The 18,554-nt window shown below is 41.8% G+C and overlaps 1 protein-coding gene across 1 annotated transcript; it reads left to right on the top strand.

Moving 5' to 3' along the window:
• The first annotated feature begins 1,193 nt into the window (after window positions 1-1,193).
• Window positions 1,194-18,096, top strand: LOC140568430 (sialic acid-binding Ig-like lectin 5). The gene is made up of 11 exons (XM_072692459.1): window positions 1,194-1,305; window positions 2,715-2,784; window positions 3,973-4,344; window positions 5,996-6,289; window positions 7,484-7,753; window positions 9,501-9,776; window positions 11,332-11,598; window positions 13,769-14,031; window positions 15,158-15,249; window positions 16,445-16,515; window positions 17,406-18,096. Exons 2-10 carry the CDS (start codon window positions 2,730-2,732, stop codon window positions 16,509-16,511), a joined length of 1,956 nt encoding a protein of 651 aa, XP_072548560.1. The 5' UTR covers window positions 1,194-1,305; window positions 2,715-2,729; the 3' UTR covers window positions 16,512-16,515; window positions 17,406-18,096.
• The last annotated feature ends 458 nt before the right edge of the window (window positions 18,097-18,554 follow it).

Raw genomic sequence — 18,554 nt, 5'->3', positions numbered from 1 at the left:
TTTAGGAATATGTATTCCTACCAGAGAGCGGCCGTAACTGAGCAAAATTTAACCTCAAAAGTAAGACCAGTGTCTAGCTGTAAATCAGTCCATGCTATGCTACCATCCATATCCATGCTAACATGCATATTCATGCTAACATGCTAACATTTTCAATTAATTTTATGCTAAACATATGCTAATAATGTTGCTGGTTTGAGGAAATAATGCATATAATTATGTTAATTCAACAACAACAACAACAACAACAATAATAAAATGTTTTCCCCAAAACACTATGAAGATAATTTTACTTGTTTCAATAACTAACAAATAGTTTTGCTATTTTTAAAACACAATGAAGATAACTTTAAAAAAAAATAAATAAATAAACAGAATATGTTGTTTAAACAGGCAAAAGTGACAACAGGAAAATATCACTTGTAACTGAGCAAAATTTTACCTCGAAGGTAAGACCAGCCACTAGCTAGATAGCCATATATATATATATATATATATATATATATATATATATATATATATATATATGTATATATATATATACAGTATATATCATTGTAAACGAAGCTTATGTTAATGAAGCTAATGAAGCTTTTAAGAAGGAGCTAAAGGAAAACATGTCCTCTAGTCATTTCCCGCATCATCAGTACAGCCTGTTTAGGCCTTATTGCACCCATCCATGGTAGTGAACACACACACACTAATGAACAGGGCCAGTCAGCCCCCACCCAGAGCGGTGTGCAGCCACCTCAGCACCTGGGGAGCAATTGGGAAGTAGGTGCCTTCTTACGGGTATCTCACCTGTACTATTTACTTCCCCCACCCCCACTTCCAGCCAGTCCAGTGAATTCAACAAGTGACTTCCGTGCCCCAAGCCCACTTCTCGTTTAGGCCACGCGGCCCCCGTATAGCTGAATGCTCCCAGTTAGGTTCAAAAAGCTGAGTATTTCTTTTCAGCAGTATTTCTGTACATAGCCTGAAACACCACGACTGCAGGGTTTCCTCCTTTAGCTCCACAGTCATAGTTGGGATTATCCAGTTGGGATAGGCCAGTTCCCTAAACCCTCCAAACCTGGCCTGGTTGGTTTGAGCTTCTGAGGGAATTTCATTCAGAAATCTTCAAACTGTAGTTGCATTTTCACAGAACTGAGAGTAGTTCTGGTGTTTCCTCTGCTTTACTTCTGCTGGTTTCCGGAGTAACTGCTTAGGTTGCAGTATTATGGGCAGAAATGGAGCTCCGGAGGCCACCTCTGGAGGAACGCTCCAGACACTCTGCAGTAAAAAGAGCATCAGAAGACAACACAGGTATTCATTTTTACTTTAAATTAAACCGCATAAATATAACTCGTATCACCAGAAGGTCAGAATACATCACATAACTGCCTCGCAAAAACCTCAACTGTACAGGAAGAGGAAAAAACCTTCTTAACTTTCAATGAAAGGCAAAGTAAAACAATTTTGGTCACTTTAGAGCATTTCTGTTGGTCAGTTCATGGATTTTTTGACAAAATGTAAGGAACTGCCCGATTCGCATTATGTCTCAAAGAGAAAAACAACAAAAAAGGACTTGGAAATGTTTGCATGGCAGCTCTGATCTGCTGAGATGTCGAGTTTAATAGTTTCTCACCTTAAAATAATATTGCAAAAAATGATTTAAATATGACAAAGTGACATTATCTTAAATATACTTAATATATCACATCTATATATATCTTTACTGCAATTATTGCTGTGATTTTGCTGTTTGTTATATGACTTATCATTTTGCTTATTGGAGAAAATAATGTAGGTAAATATTGTTTTTCCCAAGAAACAACACAGACAATATTGTGTTCAAAAAGTTCTGAATATAATTTTGCTTGTTCGGTTAAATACTGCAGATATTGTTGCTTGTTTCAAGAAATAATAGGAGTATGTTGCTTGTTTGAGGAAATAATGCAGATAATTGTTTTTCAATGAAATAATAAGTATAATTTTGCTTGTTTCAAGAAATGATACTTGACATATTTTGCTGGTTTGAAGAAATAGTGGAGATAGTTGCTTTTCAATAAAATAATAAGTAGAATTTTTATTATTTTGCTTGTTTCATAAAATTTTGCTTATTCCAAGCAAAAAAACAAACAAACAAAAAAAAAAAAACAAACAATGCAGGCAATAGTTTTTCCATAAGAAATAATGAAGATAATTTTGCTGGTTTGGGGAAATAATGCAGATAATGTAATTTTTTCCCCCAACAGAAAGAGTATAAATACCACTTTGCTTGATTTAAGAAGTAATGCAGATAGTTCAGCTGTTTTCAATGATCTGCACTTTGCTTTGTCTTTGGAAAGAGCACCGAAAATGTTGCTTGAGACAAGTAAAAGTGCTAACAAGATGCTAACAAGAGACTCACAGGGAACACCTGGGATTAACAAGGGGGCGTGGCTAAAGAGGAGACACAGGTGGAAACACTAATGGACAGGCGTGGCTGGGACAGACAAGACACAAACAGAGCCAGCTTGGGAGCAAAAATCAAACAGGGGCAGGCATGACAAAATCAGGTGCAAAAACATGTGGTAGTAGGTGCAGCATAATTATAATGAATTCAGATGTCTGACGTACCCCTGGAAATGAGCATAGTGCAATAGTGGAAACTGGTGTCACCGTATATCATATATTAATGATCATTTTACTTGCCTCTCTATATATATATTTATTTATTTATTTATTCACAGTGTAGTCTCTTGTCCATGGGTTTAGAAGTCATGGGAGGACGTTGTGGGCTTTTCTGCTTCATTTGGCGAGGTAAGTGTGGATTGTAGACGTTGTATAACTGCTTTGGTTGTCCTGGCTGTTTGTATTTCTAAAGCTCTTCTGAAAGCATTTTCGGACAGTGATGTAGGACTGTTAACTAAACCTGGTACTGCTGCTTAGCTTATGAATGTGTCACGATCTGGGCTCAGCACCAAGAGCCCTTCCAGCTTCAAGTACGGCTCTGCTTGACCCGCCATCCTTTAAGATCCACAGAAGACAAGCATCCAGACTTTTTTCTGTCCTGCACCGAAGTGGTGGAACGAGCTTCCCCTGGGTGTCCGAACAGCAGAGTCCAACGCTCGCTGTCTTCAAACCCAGACTGAAGACCCTGAAGAGAGCACAAGTGGCCTTGCTCGCTCCAGGGTGGGTGGGTGGCACTTTCCCCCCTACATCACTCCAGTGTGGTGCGATGCTGGCCAGCATTGGCGTCAGGCGTATCAGAGCCGGGTACAGAGCGCTTTCCTTTCCATCGGTGGCTGGTGTCGGCCTTCACCCTCAGTCCTCACCCAGTGTCAGCAGGGTCACCCAGTTAAGCAGTCCCTTAAGATCTTCAGATGGCAGTGTTTATGATAGACCTACCATAAAGAGGTAAATGGCCCAGAGGAACCTTATACACCACATTTAGCAAATAAAAAAATCCTTTAGAGACGTACTGCCAATAGAATAGGATTCTATGGAGCAGATAAATAACTATGAACCTATTGGCACCATGCTGCCTAATGCCAGACATGGGCTAGAAGGTCATAAAGCCCCCCCAGCAGCAGCATTGAGCTGTGGAGCAGTGGAAGAACTGTCATTCTCTAGAATGATGGTGATGCTCAATCCAGTACTTTTAGGATGAGTTGGGGATGATGGAGGTGAGGCCTTGCTCAAGGGCCCAACAGTGGCAGCTTGCCGAGCTCTGGGATCGAACCCACAACCCTGTCATCGAGTTGTGGTGCAATCAGTCAAATCCTCACAGCAATGCTCCTGCAAAAAGTAGAGTGGAGAAAAGTAGAGACCGTTACTCCAACAAATGCAGGATACACCCGTGATTTCAGAGGAAGGACTGAATGAGCAGGTGTCCCAATACTTTTGTCCATATTTAATGGCTATAGAAAATACTGTACAATTTCTAAATGTACCGTAGACTCTCACTGACTCTCATAAGCATGTCTCATTCTGTCCTTTGTCGGCCAGTGCTTTGGTGTGTGCTTTCGGAGGCACAGAAATGGAGTGTGACCATGCCCACGGAGATGAGCGTTCTGGCCGGGTCGTGTGTGGACATCCCCTGCACCTTCACCCACCCTTATTCACACTTGCCATCTCAAATCGTTTGGTACAGTTACTCCGCGACCGGATACCCTGTAGTCTACAGCCAGAACACTGGGGACGTCGCCGAGCCATTCCGTGGCCGAACTCAGCTGACCGGTGATGCGGAGAGTAGGAACTGCGGCCTGAAGATCAGAGAGGTTTCAGCAGCGATGGATGGATACCAACTTTATCCCTGGATTGATCCAAATGAGGTCAAACACAACTTCTATCACAACATGGTGAAACTGAACGTCCGTGGTAAGTCCACTGCTGGTCACCGTTTACTCTGATTGCATGGTCCGGTGGTTCTCCATAACCCATAAACTGTGGAAAGTCTGTGTCCACAGCTCTATCCAATTAGACTGATGTTTTGAAGGCTTGACAATTCACTATCGTGTTCAGTCAGACAGACCAGGCAGGGGCTCAGCTAGAGATTTTGGGCCCCATGTCAAAATATTACATAGTGCCCTACAGGTCTAACAATTCTGTCAAATACTCAAGTGATTTTTCAGTGCCCCTAGTGTCAGTCACAGACCCTAACTCACCCCCCATATGGCTCCCCGAGACCAGGATCAATGTTCTTTGATGTAATGTGATTAATACTCTAAGTTATGAGCATTATGCTGAGAAAAATTACTCACATTTGATAGATCTGAACTCAACATAACTATTTTTAGCATTTTTCATATTCACTGTAATAGTAATCAGCCGTTAATGCCTTAATTATGGTAACATAGCATTTTAAACTAGTCCACTTTAATGAATATATATTACACTGGGCCCTACAGCTCTAACAGTTCAGCCAAAATACTCAATATCATTTTTAGGGCCCCTGTCAGTCACAGGCCCTTAGAATCGTCCTAACTCCCCAACTTTTTATGGCTTTCTTTGGTTGTGATGTCACAACCATGAGCATGTTTACATTTTCAGCAGTTTACTCTAGTGTTAAAGAGCATAATACAGGGCAACCAATAAGAATAGTGCTAATTCCAATATAAGGCCCAGCTTCCCAAAGGAATTGTATTCAGTTCAAAGGGTACAATCAGCCGTTAATGCCTTCATTATGATAACATAGGTACCTATTTCTTGCGTAACCTCGCAAATGGGTGTGACATAATGGATACGTAATGGTGACGTAATGGATGTAGGGCATTGTCAGGAATTTGAACGCTATAATAGTGTAGTACTGTAATCCACTGAAATATAATTATGAGAATCTAGGTAACTTTTTGAGCAACTATGGAAATGGACGTGGCATAATTATGAAAATGTGTGTGTAGGTTGCTTTTTTGTGTAACTATGGAAATGGCCATTGTATAATTAAGAAAACATTTATTGTAATACATCAATTGAAATGGGTGTAGAATTGACCTCAAACTGGATGTAATATAATTAGGAATATCTAGGTAACTTGTTGTGCAATTATGGAAATGGGCATGTAGATTAATTGTGGAAATCTACATAAAATATTGTGTAACCATGGCAATATTTTCCCGGAAATCTAGATTTCTACTATTTGCATAACCTAGCAGCTAGGTGTGGCATATTTATGGAGTTGGGAGTGTCATAGTTATGGAAATACACTATAGGTCCAAATGTTTGTGGACACCCCTTCCAACGAATGCATTCAGCTACTTAAGTTTTTACATTTTTAAGTTGTTTTACAGTTTTAACATTTTTGACACAACAAAAGCAGGATCAACTTTTTTTAATACGCTTGAACAATGTTGAATTAACAGGTGTTCCAATACTTTTGTCCAAATAGTGTATTAGTGTATTACACTGCCATCTGTTGGTCATTTGGAAGCTGCATTCCTGCATTTGTTCTGTTTTTTTAAATATTGATTCAGTTATTAATCATAAGATATATTATCCAGTATTAATTATTCTTTATTGTCTTTTTCACCAGTGACGACACCGGCAGTCCAGCTGACTGTTGAAGGAAACGCAACAGTGGGGGGAACTCTTCGTATTTCCTGCACGGTGGTGCACACTTGCCCTTCATCTCCACCAGCTCTAACTTTCGGGGGCATAATCGGAGATGTTCAGAATAGCCAGGCTGACCTGGGGTCGGGCAAATGGCAAGCTCAAAGCACCATCTCCTTCCCTGCCAGAACCAGTGACCAGGGCAGGGAGGTGGGCTGCTGGGTCCATCATTCAGGCAAACAGGCGGCTCCATCTTGGGTTGAGATTAATGTAAACTGTGAGTGTTTAATACACACTGTAGATGCATGAATAACTGACCGATTAGCTGATTGGATAAAAATGTACGATACCTTTTCTTAAGACACTGACTTTATGGGCCTAAGATCGCGAGTCCGAACCCTGGGTCATGCTGCTTCGCCATCAGCAGCTGGAGCCTGAAGGGCACAAATGGCCCTGCTCTCTCTGGGTGGGTAGATGGCGCTCTCTCCCCTCATCATTTCCATTGTGATGCTGGCCGACACAGGCGTCTGTTAGCTGTTGGATAAGAGCTGGGGATCCCGCACTTTCCTCAGAGCGCATTGGCTGCCTGGTGATGCTGCCTTGGCGGCAGTTCGAAAAGGGGGGGTGGCATGAGCTTGTCCTCACCCTCCTTGTGTCGGGAGCATTGCATGGGATAGGGGGAGTAGGTTCATTGACTCTCCACAGCCACTCCTAAAGGACACACTTTACACATGCATTTCTGGACAAGCCGAGTAGAAAAAGAGGCATGTGGACCGAGACCGTGTGGACTGTAGAGTTTTATTACCATAGACTGTGTGTAGGAGTGGACTGGACGATAGCCAGAACGTCTCTCACGCCCTCTGCTGGCTGGCTGCAGTACGACTTTTAACCCGGCCCATTCCCATGTAAATAAACACATCTAAAGCTTAAATATCCTGTATATTTTTTGCCAGTTGTGATCTGTCATTCCTGCAAGCTCCACCCACTTTAATGAATAGATATTACACTGGGCCCTACAGCTTTAACAACTCAGCCAAAATACTCCACAAATACATTTTTAGGGCCCCTGTCAGTCACAGGCCCTTAGAATTGTCGTAAGTCCCCGACCCTATATGGCTTTCTGTGGTTGTGATGTCACAACCATGGGCATGTTTACATTTTCAGCAGTTTACTCTAGTGTTAAAGAGCATAATACAGGGCAACCAATAAGAATAGTGCTAATTCCAATACAGGGCCCAGCTTCCCAAAGGAATTGTAGTCAGTTCACAGGGTACAAATATAAAAATGTTCACACTAAATATTGATTATATTGATAACAACTGAGCAACATATGATGTTTATGAAGAAAAATATTCATTATAATTATTTTTGATTGTTAAAATATGATTAATCACCAGACAATTTAGGAAATTTGATCCGGAATGTTATAGCTGAACCTCAGGAGGCTTAAACTCATCCCATGTCTTTCCAGATGCCCCTCAGTCGGTGCATGTCTCTGGTGAAAGCAGCAGAGCTGTGGTGGGTGGGAGTGTAGCTCTGGAATGCCGCAATGACGCCAACCCCCCTGCCTCCTCATTCCTGTGGTACCTTCAGCGGTCCGGCTCTGTGAATGCACTGGATGGTGGAGGGCAGAGCATCACCGCCACTGACTTGCTGCCCGGCCAGAACAGATTTTACTGCACAGCCCACAGCTCTCTCGGAGTGGCCAACTCTTCATCACCCTTCATCATCAGTGTGGAGTGTGAGTCAGTGCTCTGGGGCTTTTCTGCCTCTGTTGTTTACACACAGTGTCAGTGGTGTGCAATGTGCTGGTGTTTTCCTGAGTACTGTTAAGAATACACCCCCGGCCACTTTATTAGAAACCCCTCTTTTGCCGGACGTTTGGCCATGCTTTCGGTTCTCAACCGGTTCCTCAGAGAGGGTTCACATTTTTGCTCCAAACCAAACTGGGGGTGGGTGGTTCTTGCGGACTAGCTTGAGAACCAATCCTCTAGCCCAGTGTTTTTCAACCCTGCACTCTTAAAAATAAAGGTGCTACAAAGGGTTCCTTGATGATGCCACAGAAGAACCGGTTTTGGTTCCATAAAGAAGCATGTTTGTCACAGAGATGTGAAGTGTGAGTGTGAAGAACATTTTAAAGACCCAAAAAACGAAAGGTTCTTCATCAATTTAAAGGTCACATCTGTATGACCAACATGGTGCGTGGTCCTAAAGAACCCATTACCCATTTTTTAGACCTTGTTTACACCTGGTCACTTCACTCAGTAAGATGGAAGTCAGACGTGTCTCTGGGGAGTGTGAAATCTGAAATCTGATCACTGTGTAGGACGGAATATGCAAATTCGCTCATTGCACAGCAGTTATTACTGGTGTTCCGTTGTTGTACTGGAAGGAGTTTCGGGTTGTGAAATGAGTCTCACAGAGATCCAATCCTGGTGTAAACAGGGTCTTGGTGTTACTTTTTCCATGAACAGGAAATCAAGCATCTTTCGTTCTGAGGTAAAAGTAACAGGGTAGTAAAAGTAACAGGGTGGTAAAAGTAACAGGGTGGTAAAAATAACAGGGTGGTAAAAGTAACAGGGTGGTAAATAGGCCTGTAAAACCATATCTGATCTTTATTACACCAACACAAATCACACACACTTACTATTTATACATCCAACAACCTAATTACCAAATAAATGCATTCCTTTGGACCTTTAAAATACTTAATTATATTCCAAAATGATTTTCTAATAATTAGTAATAATAATAATAATAATAACAATAATAATAAAAAAATTAAATCATAGTGTTTCATTTTCCAGTTCATAATGAGCTTTTGGAAACAAACTACTCAATTTGTTATACATGATTGCTGTTATTTATGTAGGAAGCCTGAATGTATCGCAGCTGTCCTGCAAAAACCTTGTATCTCCATTTTTTGGCGTTTTTCACTTTTTGACTTAATGTGAATCTGGCAGTTGTTCTTTATATTGTGGAATAATTTGACGATGAATTGGCAAACAGAAATTCTAAGAATACACCCCGGCCACTTTATTAGAAACCCCTCCTTTGCCAGACGTTTGGCCATGCTTTCGGTTCTCAACCGGTTCCTCAGAGACCCACAGACGGTTCACATTTTTGCTCCAAACCAAACTAAGGGTGGGTGGTTCTTGCAAACTAGCTTGAGAACCAATGCTCTAGCCCAGTGTTTTTCAACCCTGCACTGTTAAAAATAAAGGTGCTACAAAGGGTTCCTTGAGCAAAGCCATAGAAGAACCGGTTTTGGTTCCATAAAGAAGCATGTTGGAATTGACAGTTCATTATTCTATTGTAAGTCAAGAAAGTATTTTCCCTCTCCTGTAACGTTTTGGAGATACAAGGTTTATACTACCGTCATCTGTAGCTGTTACCATAGCTGTGAGGTTTATTAATAATAAGGAACTATGTCATGGCTGATTGTATACATGTGGTTGTGCATGTGTCTTTGGATGTGATATTTGCAGACCAGCCCTCCATCTTGCCTGAATCCAGTTGTGTTGTCCATGGTCGAGTTATGTGGTGCTGGTGTAAGGTGCGATCCCTGCCCAGCGCCACCATGAAGTGGAAGGTGGAAGGCACACTTCCTCAGTTCGCCCTCAGCGACATGGAAGAGTTCAGCGTTCTACAGAACCACACTCTCCGAGGGAAGCTGCGCATCAACAAGGCCGTTCTTCACATCAGCGTGACCTGCAAGGCCTCCAATGCTCATGGCCAGAAAGAGCATACCTTGACCGTGAAGGGTACAGCAGTGGTCATCTAGATTTACTAGGAAAGTTAGAAAATAGAAAGTGTGTTATTAATAGCGTGTTAAATACGACATGCTAACTGTAGCTAGCTGCTAATTCGGTTGCTGTAGAACCACATGGGTTCTTTTGTGAGGTTGATCTCAGTTGACATCCACTATGTATGCTAATAATAATGCTAATGCTAACATTGCTAACAAAACAAAGCAAATTTCATATTTAAAATTTACAATTTCTTACTGAAAGGTCCAGCTTAAGACCAGCTTTGATGGTCAAGCTGGTCTTTAACTGTGAAGGTGGTTGAAAAGCTGGTCATCAATGGGAAAACATACCTGCTATTGATTGACCAGCCTAGCGTATGTCATCATTTGATGGTTCTGCTGGTCCATCAGCATGACTAACTTGACCAGACTGGCCGTCAAGCTGGTCATACTGAAGGGCCAGCATGGTTAGGCCAGTCATGCAGGTTGACTAGCTGGCCTTGCTGGTCATGCTGATAGACCTGCTAAACCATCAGCCTCAAATGAAGACATACCCAATGCTGTTCGAGAGCTAAGCTGGTCAACCAGCTTAACCAGCTTGAGTCATTATCATTATGACCGTGACCTGATTGGTTGATTGGCTGCTTCTAGCTTCTATTTATTGTTAGCAATTGTTAGCATTGTTTTTTTTACATTTCTTAAATATCTTAAAATATCAAATGTGGGGATACTAGCTGCTAATTACCATATGTTGCTGTCGATTTCTGTTACACAAAATGTGCACTGGAATTATGGAGTGCCCATTATGCTAATGTTGCTAACAATCAATGAAAGTGAATAGCTAACAGTTATGTTGCATTATGCATAGCTTCCATTTCGTGCTAGCAACATTATTAGCATTATTGACTATTAGCAAATTGCACAGACATGTAAGATCTGGGAATGGTAAATAGCTGCTAGCTTTCTTGCTAGGTTTTTGCTACAGAGCAAATATGGTTCTAGAAGTTCAGCACCGATCAGCCATAACATTAGTACCACATGTGAATTGAGAAGCACTGATCATCTTCAGCTACAGTGGGTTCATCTGTCAAGGGGCGGGATCTACATATTAGCCAGCAAGTGAATGGTCAGGTCTTGGAGGTGGTGTTGTTGTTGGAAGCAGGAAAAATGGGCAAGTGTAGGAATCTGGGACAATTTGACAAGAACCAAAAATGTGATGTTCTAGACGACTGAACGTCTGGTGGGGTGTTCCCAGGTATGCAGTGGTCAGCACCTACCAGAAGTGCTTCAAGGGAGACCAACTGGTGAACTGGTGAACAGGGTCATGGGCGCCCTAGGCTCTTAATGTGAAATACTTAAGTCTTGGTGCCACGGGACATCAAAGTCCATGCCTCGAACTGTCAGCTAGATCTACTGGGACCTTCTCAATTTTAGGAATGTGGTGCTAATAGTATAGCTGATCAGTGTACAGCTACTGTATGTTCCTCTAGCTAGCAATTAGCATTATGGATGAGCTACGTCTTTCAGCCCAGTTGGCTGAACTGCTTTGTGTTTCTCTGCTGTTTCCTCAGCACCTCCGCAAAACACATCGATAAACCTGCAGCCGGCGCGGGTCCTGGAAGGCCAGTCCCTCATCTTGGCCTGTTCGTGTGAGGCTTTCCCCGCAGTGCTGTCCTACAGCTGGTACCAGGTCCTGGAGGACAGCGTGGTCCAGCTCAGCGAGCAGTCAGAGAGGCTCCACCTGCAGGTGACGGGCCGCCACATGGGGCCGTTCCGCTGCTCGGCCTTTAATGAGATTGGCGAGGGCAGGTCTGCCAGCACGCTGGTTCATGCGGACTGTGAGTGTCTAAGTTCTGGAGTGGTTTCCAGTCAGATTTGGACCTGTAGGTTGTCTTAAAGTGATGCTTTGGAGGTTTGGATGATCTCAGCCCAGCAGCTTATCATTTCAAATGATTTCAGCCAACAGAAGCACATCTTTGACCCCGGATGGACCTGTCTGGCAGCAGTGCAGTCACCAAATTGGCAAACGTAAATAGTCGGATGTCATGGCAGTGCCCAATAATACTCCTGTTCACATACAAGCAGCATTATGTAGCATTTATACCATAAAACAGCAGCTTTGAAAATCACGTTGATACTTCGCTGCACTGTGTAGCTCTAATGAATCAGGCGGGACAGTATTTGGGGCCCCAGGAGAGTATTTGTGATTCTGTAATATTAGGATTCATTTATGATCAACATTAAATATGGAAACGCCGGAGCCTTCTGTCCGTACTCTGCGTTCATTTCGTCTGTATTTGTGCACATTCTCAGAAAGCTTATATACATATATATACTTATATACATTGTAAGAATGTTAGGAGAGGTAGGTCACATGGTTAGGGACGGCCACTGATTTTTAAGAGAGCTCTCTCTGTGGCTCCCAGCCTGATTTTAGAATTTACTCAGAATGTTTTTTGCACCTACGGCTCTGGAAAAAATTAAGAGACCACCCTACATGATCAGTTTCTCTGGTTTTACTGTTTATAAGCAGTGTGTTTAGAGAAATTAACATTTGCACTGTATTTCATAAACCATGGCCAACATTTCCACTAAATTGCAAATAAAAATATTTACTATTTGGAGCATTTATTTATTTATTTGCAGAAATAGCAGAAACTGCTCAAAAAATGCAAAGAAATGATGATAATAATTATAATAAAATAATTTATTATTCAGATTTAAACACAGTGCTAATATCTGAACTTTGAGAGCATTCAGAAATCACTATGGTGAAATAATAACCTGGACTGACCAATCACAGCTCTCATGTCTTGGCAGGGTCTTCACTAGTCTTTCACATTGCTGTTGTCAGCTCTGTTTGATGAAATGTCTGAAATAAAACGACTGCCATAGACGTTAAGATGCAAATTTAATAAAATAAAATAAGTGGTCTTTTAATTTTTTCCAGAGCTGTATGTAGGGACAGTGTTCGCAGGCCGGCCTTAGCTTCCCTTATTTCCCCCTAGACAATTAATTATGGCTGGAACGGAGCAGTACCACTGGAAATCGTGGAGACAGTGTAGACAGTAGTTCAAGCAAAACACAACCTCTGCCATACGGACACGGCGAAGAAGGGACCTCACTGCCTCCTTCGCCTTTTTTTGTAGAAAGTACAACATCACAACCACCGTCACCATGATTGTTGTTGTTGTTGTCAGAACTTTTGACTCTGAAATGCCCTCTAGTGGATGTTCTGCTTAACGTCAATGCCACCGTAAAGGACACGCCCCCGTCCACATCGTGCTTTTACCTTCAGTGACGGTTCTGTATCTCTCAGCTTGTCCAGAAAGGCGTGTGTAAAGTGTGTTGAATTACACTTTCTGACTGTAGGGGGAGCTCAGGAGTAAGAAATACAGATTTTCACATAATGCTGCTTTAACCACACTGTGAACTGCCCCTTTAATGACGTGCATGTTTACATACAGGTCAGTATGGCAAAACACACAGCTTGGCTTTGTGAAAGTGACCAGATGCTATTTCTGCTGGACACTTCCTTTGTAGTCGTATTGCAAATACTGAGAAAAGCCTTTCTTTTTATGGCTCTTTCCTACAGCTAAAGTCTGGGGAGCAGTAGATATCGACCGGCCACTACATTAAAACCACCTCCAGTTGGTTGTACTTTCATTTCCCATTCTATCAGCTTTACTTCCCATATAGGAGCACTGTGTAGTTTGCTAGTTAGCCTCCTTTCACCTTGTTCTTCATTGGTCAGGACCCGCCAAGACTGACCCCCACTGAGCAGGTAGGCAGTATTTGGGTGGTGGGTCATTCTCAGCACTGCAGTGACACTGACTGACATGGTGGTGGTGGTGTGTTAGTGTGTGTTGTGCTGGTGGTACGACTGGACAATGAAACAATGGAAACAAGCAGGTGGTTTTAATGTTATGGCAGATAGATGAGTGCAGACAAGTCTCCAGAGAGGTGCCGTTGGCATCTTTCAGCATTGTCCTTTTTCTCCTTTCCTAGTTGCCCCGGTCATTTCTCCAAACTCCACCTGCACGCTGCAAAATGGGGCGGTTTGGTGCGAGTGCGTGGTCGAGTCTTATCCAGTGGCCACCGTGACTTGGACAGCCCCCAGTGTTGAAGCCAATCAGACAGTGAGCGTCGAGCCCCACGGGCCTCTGAGGTCGACTCTGACTGGGCACCTAATGAGCGGACAAGTTCGCCTGATCACCTGCCACGCCACCAATGAGCACGGACGGAATTCTCTGCAGCTTGAGCTCAAAGGCCTGTTTGCTTTTCTATACCTATTATAGTGCTAAAGACCGGACGCACCAAAGAACCGCCCCAGCAAAATGTTAATTTCTGCAGATTTTAAACATTCAGAGGTAAAGTCATTCAATGTCTGATGGTAGAGAAACTATAAGACATTTCCTACCCAAATCCAACAGTGAAGCTGCATGGCGAGTCTGAGGTTTATATGGAATGCTGATTGTGGTAAATTAGTGGCAAATCTGAGAGCATAAGGACATTCTGGTGGGGACTATTTTGCCACCATGCCTTGATTTAATTACATTAACATTAGCTATGTTAATGTTTGGCATTAACAGTGTTTTTGGGGATCGGATCATGGTCAGATGTCACTTGTCCACTTAAAACGCCAGATGTAAACGCTAGCCCCCCTCCAAGACACATTGTAATCAGATTCTGATTGAATGACTTAAACCACATTGAGAAACAGTCAGTGGTCAGTGACGGATCTTGGATCTTGCTCGTAAATACGAGCAATAATGACATGTTCATACTTCTGCTTATTTACCCATAAATGATGGCAGTGTTACAGAGTTTGTTCCTTTGTGGTCTAAACGGTCAGATGCATTTCCTGATAGAGCCGTTACAGGAACGTGAGGCCCATCTATTGTTTTACAGCACTGCAGAACTGTTCACAGTCTCCCGGAGCAGGGCAATGTGGAGGGGAAACTGTTGTTTGCTGGAAGTAATCTGTAATTACTTAAGTATGTGACTGAGTATTTTTTTACACGGGAAAGTAAAATCGGATCTAATACAACAGCAGACAACCCTGCTGAAAAAAAAAAACAGTGTCACCAAGCTAGTCGACCACTATGCTGGTCAAGAGTTGATCAACCAGCTCGATCACCAGCTTTTAAACCACCTCCAGCATCAGAAACGGGAAGCAGGGAAGTGTAAACAAGGTATATTCAGATACTTGGAAATGAACATGCAGATTTGTCCGGACATCCGAATATTATCTGGTATGCAGATTTTGAGGAAATCTGTGATGTGTTACACATTCTATAATGTTTACATTCTCAGATACTCACCTGTCTCTGGAGAAGCTCCGCTACATTGAAGCACTGCTAGTAGAATAGCATCCGTCTTATTCTTGTTGCAGGCTCTTCCGCTGTGTCCTCCCCTGCAGCTGTAGTGTGTGGAGCTGTAGTTGTAGCAATCTTGACTGCTGTGGCTTTCTACTGGATACAGAGAAGGTACACACACAAACGAAAGGAAACCAGAAATGCTAATGTTGCTACGACTGAATACACGAGAAAATGCTAACTGGTCCCCACTCATGTTCAGTCAGCAAACTGAAAATCTAAATATTACTGTTTAGCCTCACAAAAAGTTATCAAGAGTGGACTGATTTCTAAATTGGTTAACAATGATATTATTCACAAATTAATGTAAAAGTATTTTTTTCTGTCTAAACATAAAAATAAATAATTTCATTATTTAATTTATTGCTTATGCAATACATATATATATAGGCAATATATATAATATATATATATATATATATATATATATATATATATATATATATATATATTGTCTATGTACCCAAATATATTTAAAATGCACATATTTTAAAATGTAATTAAAATATCAAACACAGATATGTAGCATATCTTAAAGTTTAGTATGAGCAAAAATACTTTTAATATGTTTTATAGGTAGAGATAAACACTAAAGATGCAGCTGGATCATTTGTTTTATTTATATATATATATATATATATATATGTATAAAACAAATGATCCAGCTGCATCTTTATTGTTTATATACTATTTTTGTATATATACCTTTTTTTACAGAACTTATCATGTATTTTAAAATATATTTAGCTGATATTTAGCCCATTTTCATACATATGTATAATAGTATATTTTGATAAATGATATATACTTCTGCCAATCAGTACACATCTTAAATGACACTATTTAGCCACAATTTCAATTTACCTGGTTAGCAGTGAATAAAAAGGTAAACTCCACCCCATTTGCTTTATTGTATTGATCAGCCTCTGTTTCATTTGCATTACCCCACACTTTATCACACTGATGCCTGTTGCTACCTGATACCTGAACCTTTTGCGTCTATGAATTATCATAACATGCAAACAGAGTCTGTCACATTAATATTATGAAAATGTGACCTGCTATCGGCGAAACCATCAGAAGACAAATAATACACATAATACGGTTTCACTGAGGAATTAAGGTCATAGCATAGCACACGTTTCATAAAAGGCATCAGCAGAACTTTCCTGTATGGGAAAAGGTCGGCATTAACTATCATGCCAGAAGAATGGAACCTAAGGAGGGGTTGGCAGACAGAAAATTGATCCTCGAAGGTTAAGTGTGGTCCCATTTGTTTATATGCAATATCTGTTTGATGTAACAGGAGGAGGATGAACAACCAGGATGATCTTGTGATGGAAATAGAGCTGAACAGAAGTGATCAGAGATAGGCAGGTAAGTTCTGAGGTCTTACAGAAGTGCTTCACTGTACACTCAGAAAATACCCTTAGCTAGTTTGTATAGACTAGGATCTGAAAGACCCCTCTGAGCTTAGATAAGACTAAATACAGAAGTCAGTATAGAGACCTACAGTACTCTACACACTCTACACTCTGCACACTAAGTACTCTAGGAAGAGGAGGGTCTGGATGCTTGTCTTTCGTAGACCTTCAGAGGTCTTGTGGAGGCCACAGCTCGAATAGTCAGACGTCCAACCATGTTTATCTCCCCCTCTGCTACGTACTCTCTCTCTTCACTGGCTTCCTGTAGCTGCTGCCCAGGTCATCAGATCCAAACCCCTGACTCTGGTCTACAAAGCCAGGACGGGACCAGCCAGCCCCTCCATACTTGATGGCGACGGTCAAAAGCCGATCCACACCAAGAGCCCTTCCAGCTTCAAGTACGGCTCGGCTCGGCTCGACCCGCCATCCTTTAAGATCTACGGAAGACGAGCGTCCAGACTTTTTACTGTCCTGCACCGAAGTGGTGGAACGAACTTCCCCTGGGTGTCTGAACAGCAAAGTCCAACGCTCACTGATGACCCTCCTCTTCTGAGAGTACTCAGTGTGCAGAGTGTAGAGTGTGTAGAGTATTGTGTCTCCAGGCTGACCTCTGTATTCAGTAGTATCTAAGCCTAGAGGGATTCTAGCTGATACAAACTCACTCTGGAGAAGAGGGTCTGCTAAAGGCCTTCAGTGTAGATGTAAATGTAAGAGGGACCAACTCAATATTAGGAAGGTGTTACTAATGTCATGGCTGGTCGTGTATTTCTGGGGGGCAAATACTTTGTGGGTCAACAATGCTTTTCAAACTTTTCATACTTTCTTCCTCTTGTTTTTTTCCAGGGCAGCATGGTTATAGTGACTGCCAGACCAACAGATACGTCCATATTTCCAGTTTATTTATGCTACAGTCAGGGAGCTCATTGAAGAAGATTTTGGAATGACCCATTGGACGTTATTATTAGGGATGCACCGATCCGATATCAGGCTCGGGTATCGGTCCCGATATTAGCAAAATTACCTGCCTCGGGTATCGGGTAATTAGGCCGACCCATGGAAACGATCCTTTCACTTTAATTTGTTGGTGTAAGACTGAACTAAATGTGCAAATAAATAAACAACAAATGGCAGTTTAGTACATTTATATCTGTGTGTTCATTTGTTATATTATATAAAGTAATGTAATGTATAAAATAAAGTCTCTCCCACATGGTGAGGTATATGGTTTATTAATTCAGCAATCGTATCGGACTGGTATCGGGTATCAACCGATATGCAAAGTGTATGTATCGTATCGTAACTGAAAATGCCAGATCGGTGCATCCCTAGTTATTATGATTGGTAGATATTGAGCTGATTTCAGATGTCTATTGGAGACACCTGAATATATGCAAATACCTGTAAAGAAGAACAATACAGTTAGTGCAGTAAATGTAATAAAGACTACTGATACACTATATAGACAAAAGTATTGGGACACCTGCTCATTCATCACTTCTTCTGAAACCAAGGGTATTAAAAAGAGCTGATCCTGCTTTTGTTGGAGTAACTGTCTCTACTGTCCAGGGAAAAAGAAGGTTTTCTACTATATTTTGGAGGAATATTGCTGTCAGGATTTGATTGCATTTTGCGACAAGAGCAATAGTGAGGTCAGGGTGTTGGATGATCACCACCCCTCCTCATCATCCCCAACTCTCCAACTCATCCAACCCAAAACTCCCACCATCCATCATCCCCGAGAACACAGCTCCACTGCGTCACAGCTCAGTCAATGCTGGGGGGCTGTATACCCCTCTAGCCCACGTTTGGCATTAGGCAGCATGGTGCCTGTTTGGGTCATGTTTGTTTGTCCTATTCTAATGGCAGTACTTCTCTACAGAGACTAGACCAGGTGTGTGTGTGTGCGAGTGCATTTGCACATCTGTGTCAGCAATGGGTGCATGCAACTTGAAGTAGCTGAATGCATTCATTCGAAGGGGTGTCCACAAACAT

Source organism: Salminus brasiliensis, chromosome 1 (genome assembly GCF_030463535.1).
Source record: "Salminus brasiliensis chromosome 1, fSalBra1.hap2, whole genome shotgun sequence".
Lineage (NCBI taxonomy): Eukaryota > Metazoa > Chordata > Actinopteri > Characiformes > Bryconidae > Salminus > Salminus brasiliensis.
This window is presented reverse-complemented; position numbering and strand designations above follow the sequence as displayed.

What these genes read in the sequence shown, in the direction of transcription:
- LOC140568430 (XM_072692459.1), top strand. Translation starts at nt 2,730, where the DNA reads ATGGGTTTAGAAGTCATGGGAGGACGTTGTGGGCTTTTCTGCTTCATT. An exon ending in GCATACCTTGACCGTGAAGG is followed by an intron (nt 9,777 to 11,331) that starts GTACAGCAGTGG and finishes CTGTTTCCTCAG; the next exon opens with CACCTCCGCAAAACACATCG. An exon ending in TGCAGCTTGAGCTCAAAGGC is followed by an intron (nt 14,032 to 15,157) that starts CTGTTTGCTTTT and finishes CTTGTTGCAGGC; the next exon opens with TCTTCCGCTGTGTCCTCCCC.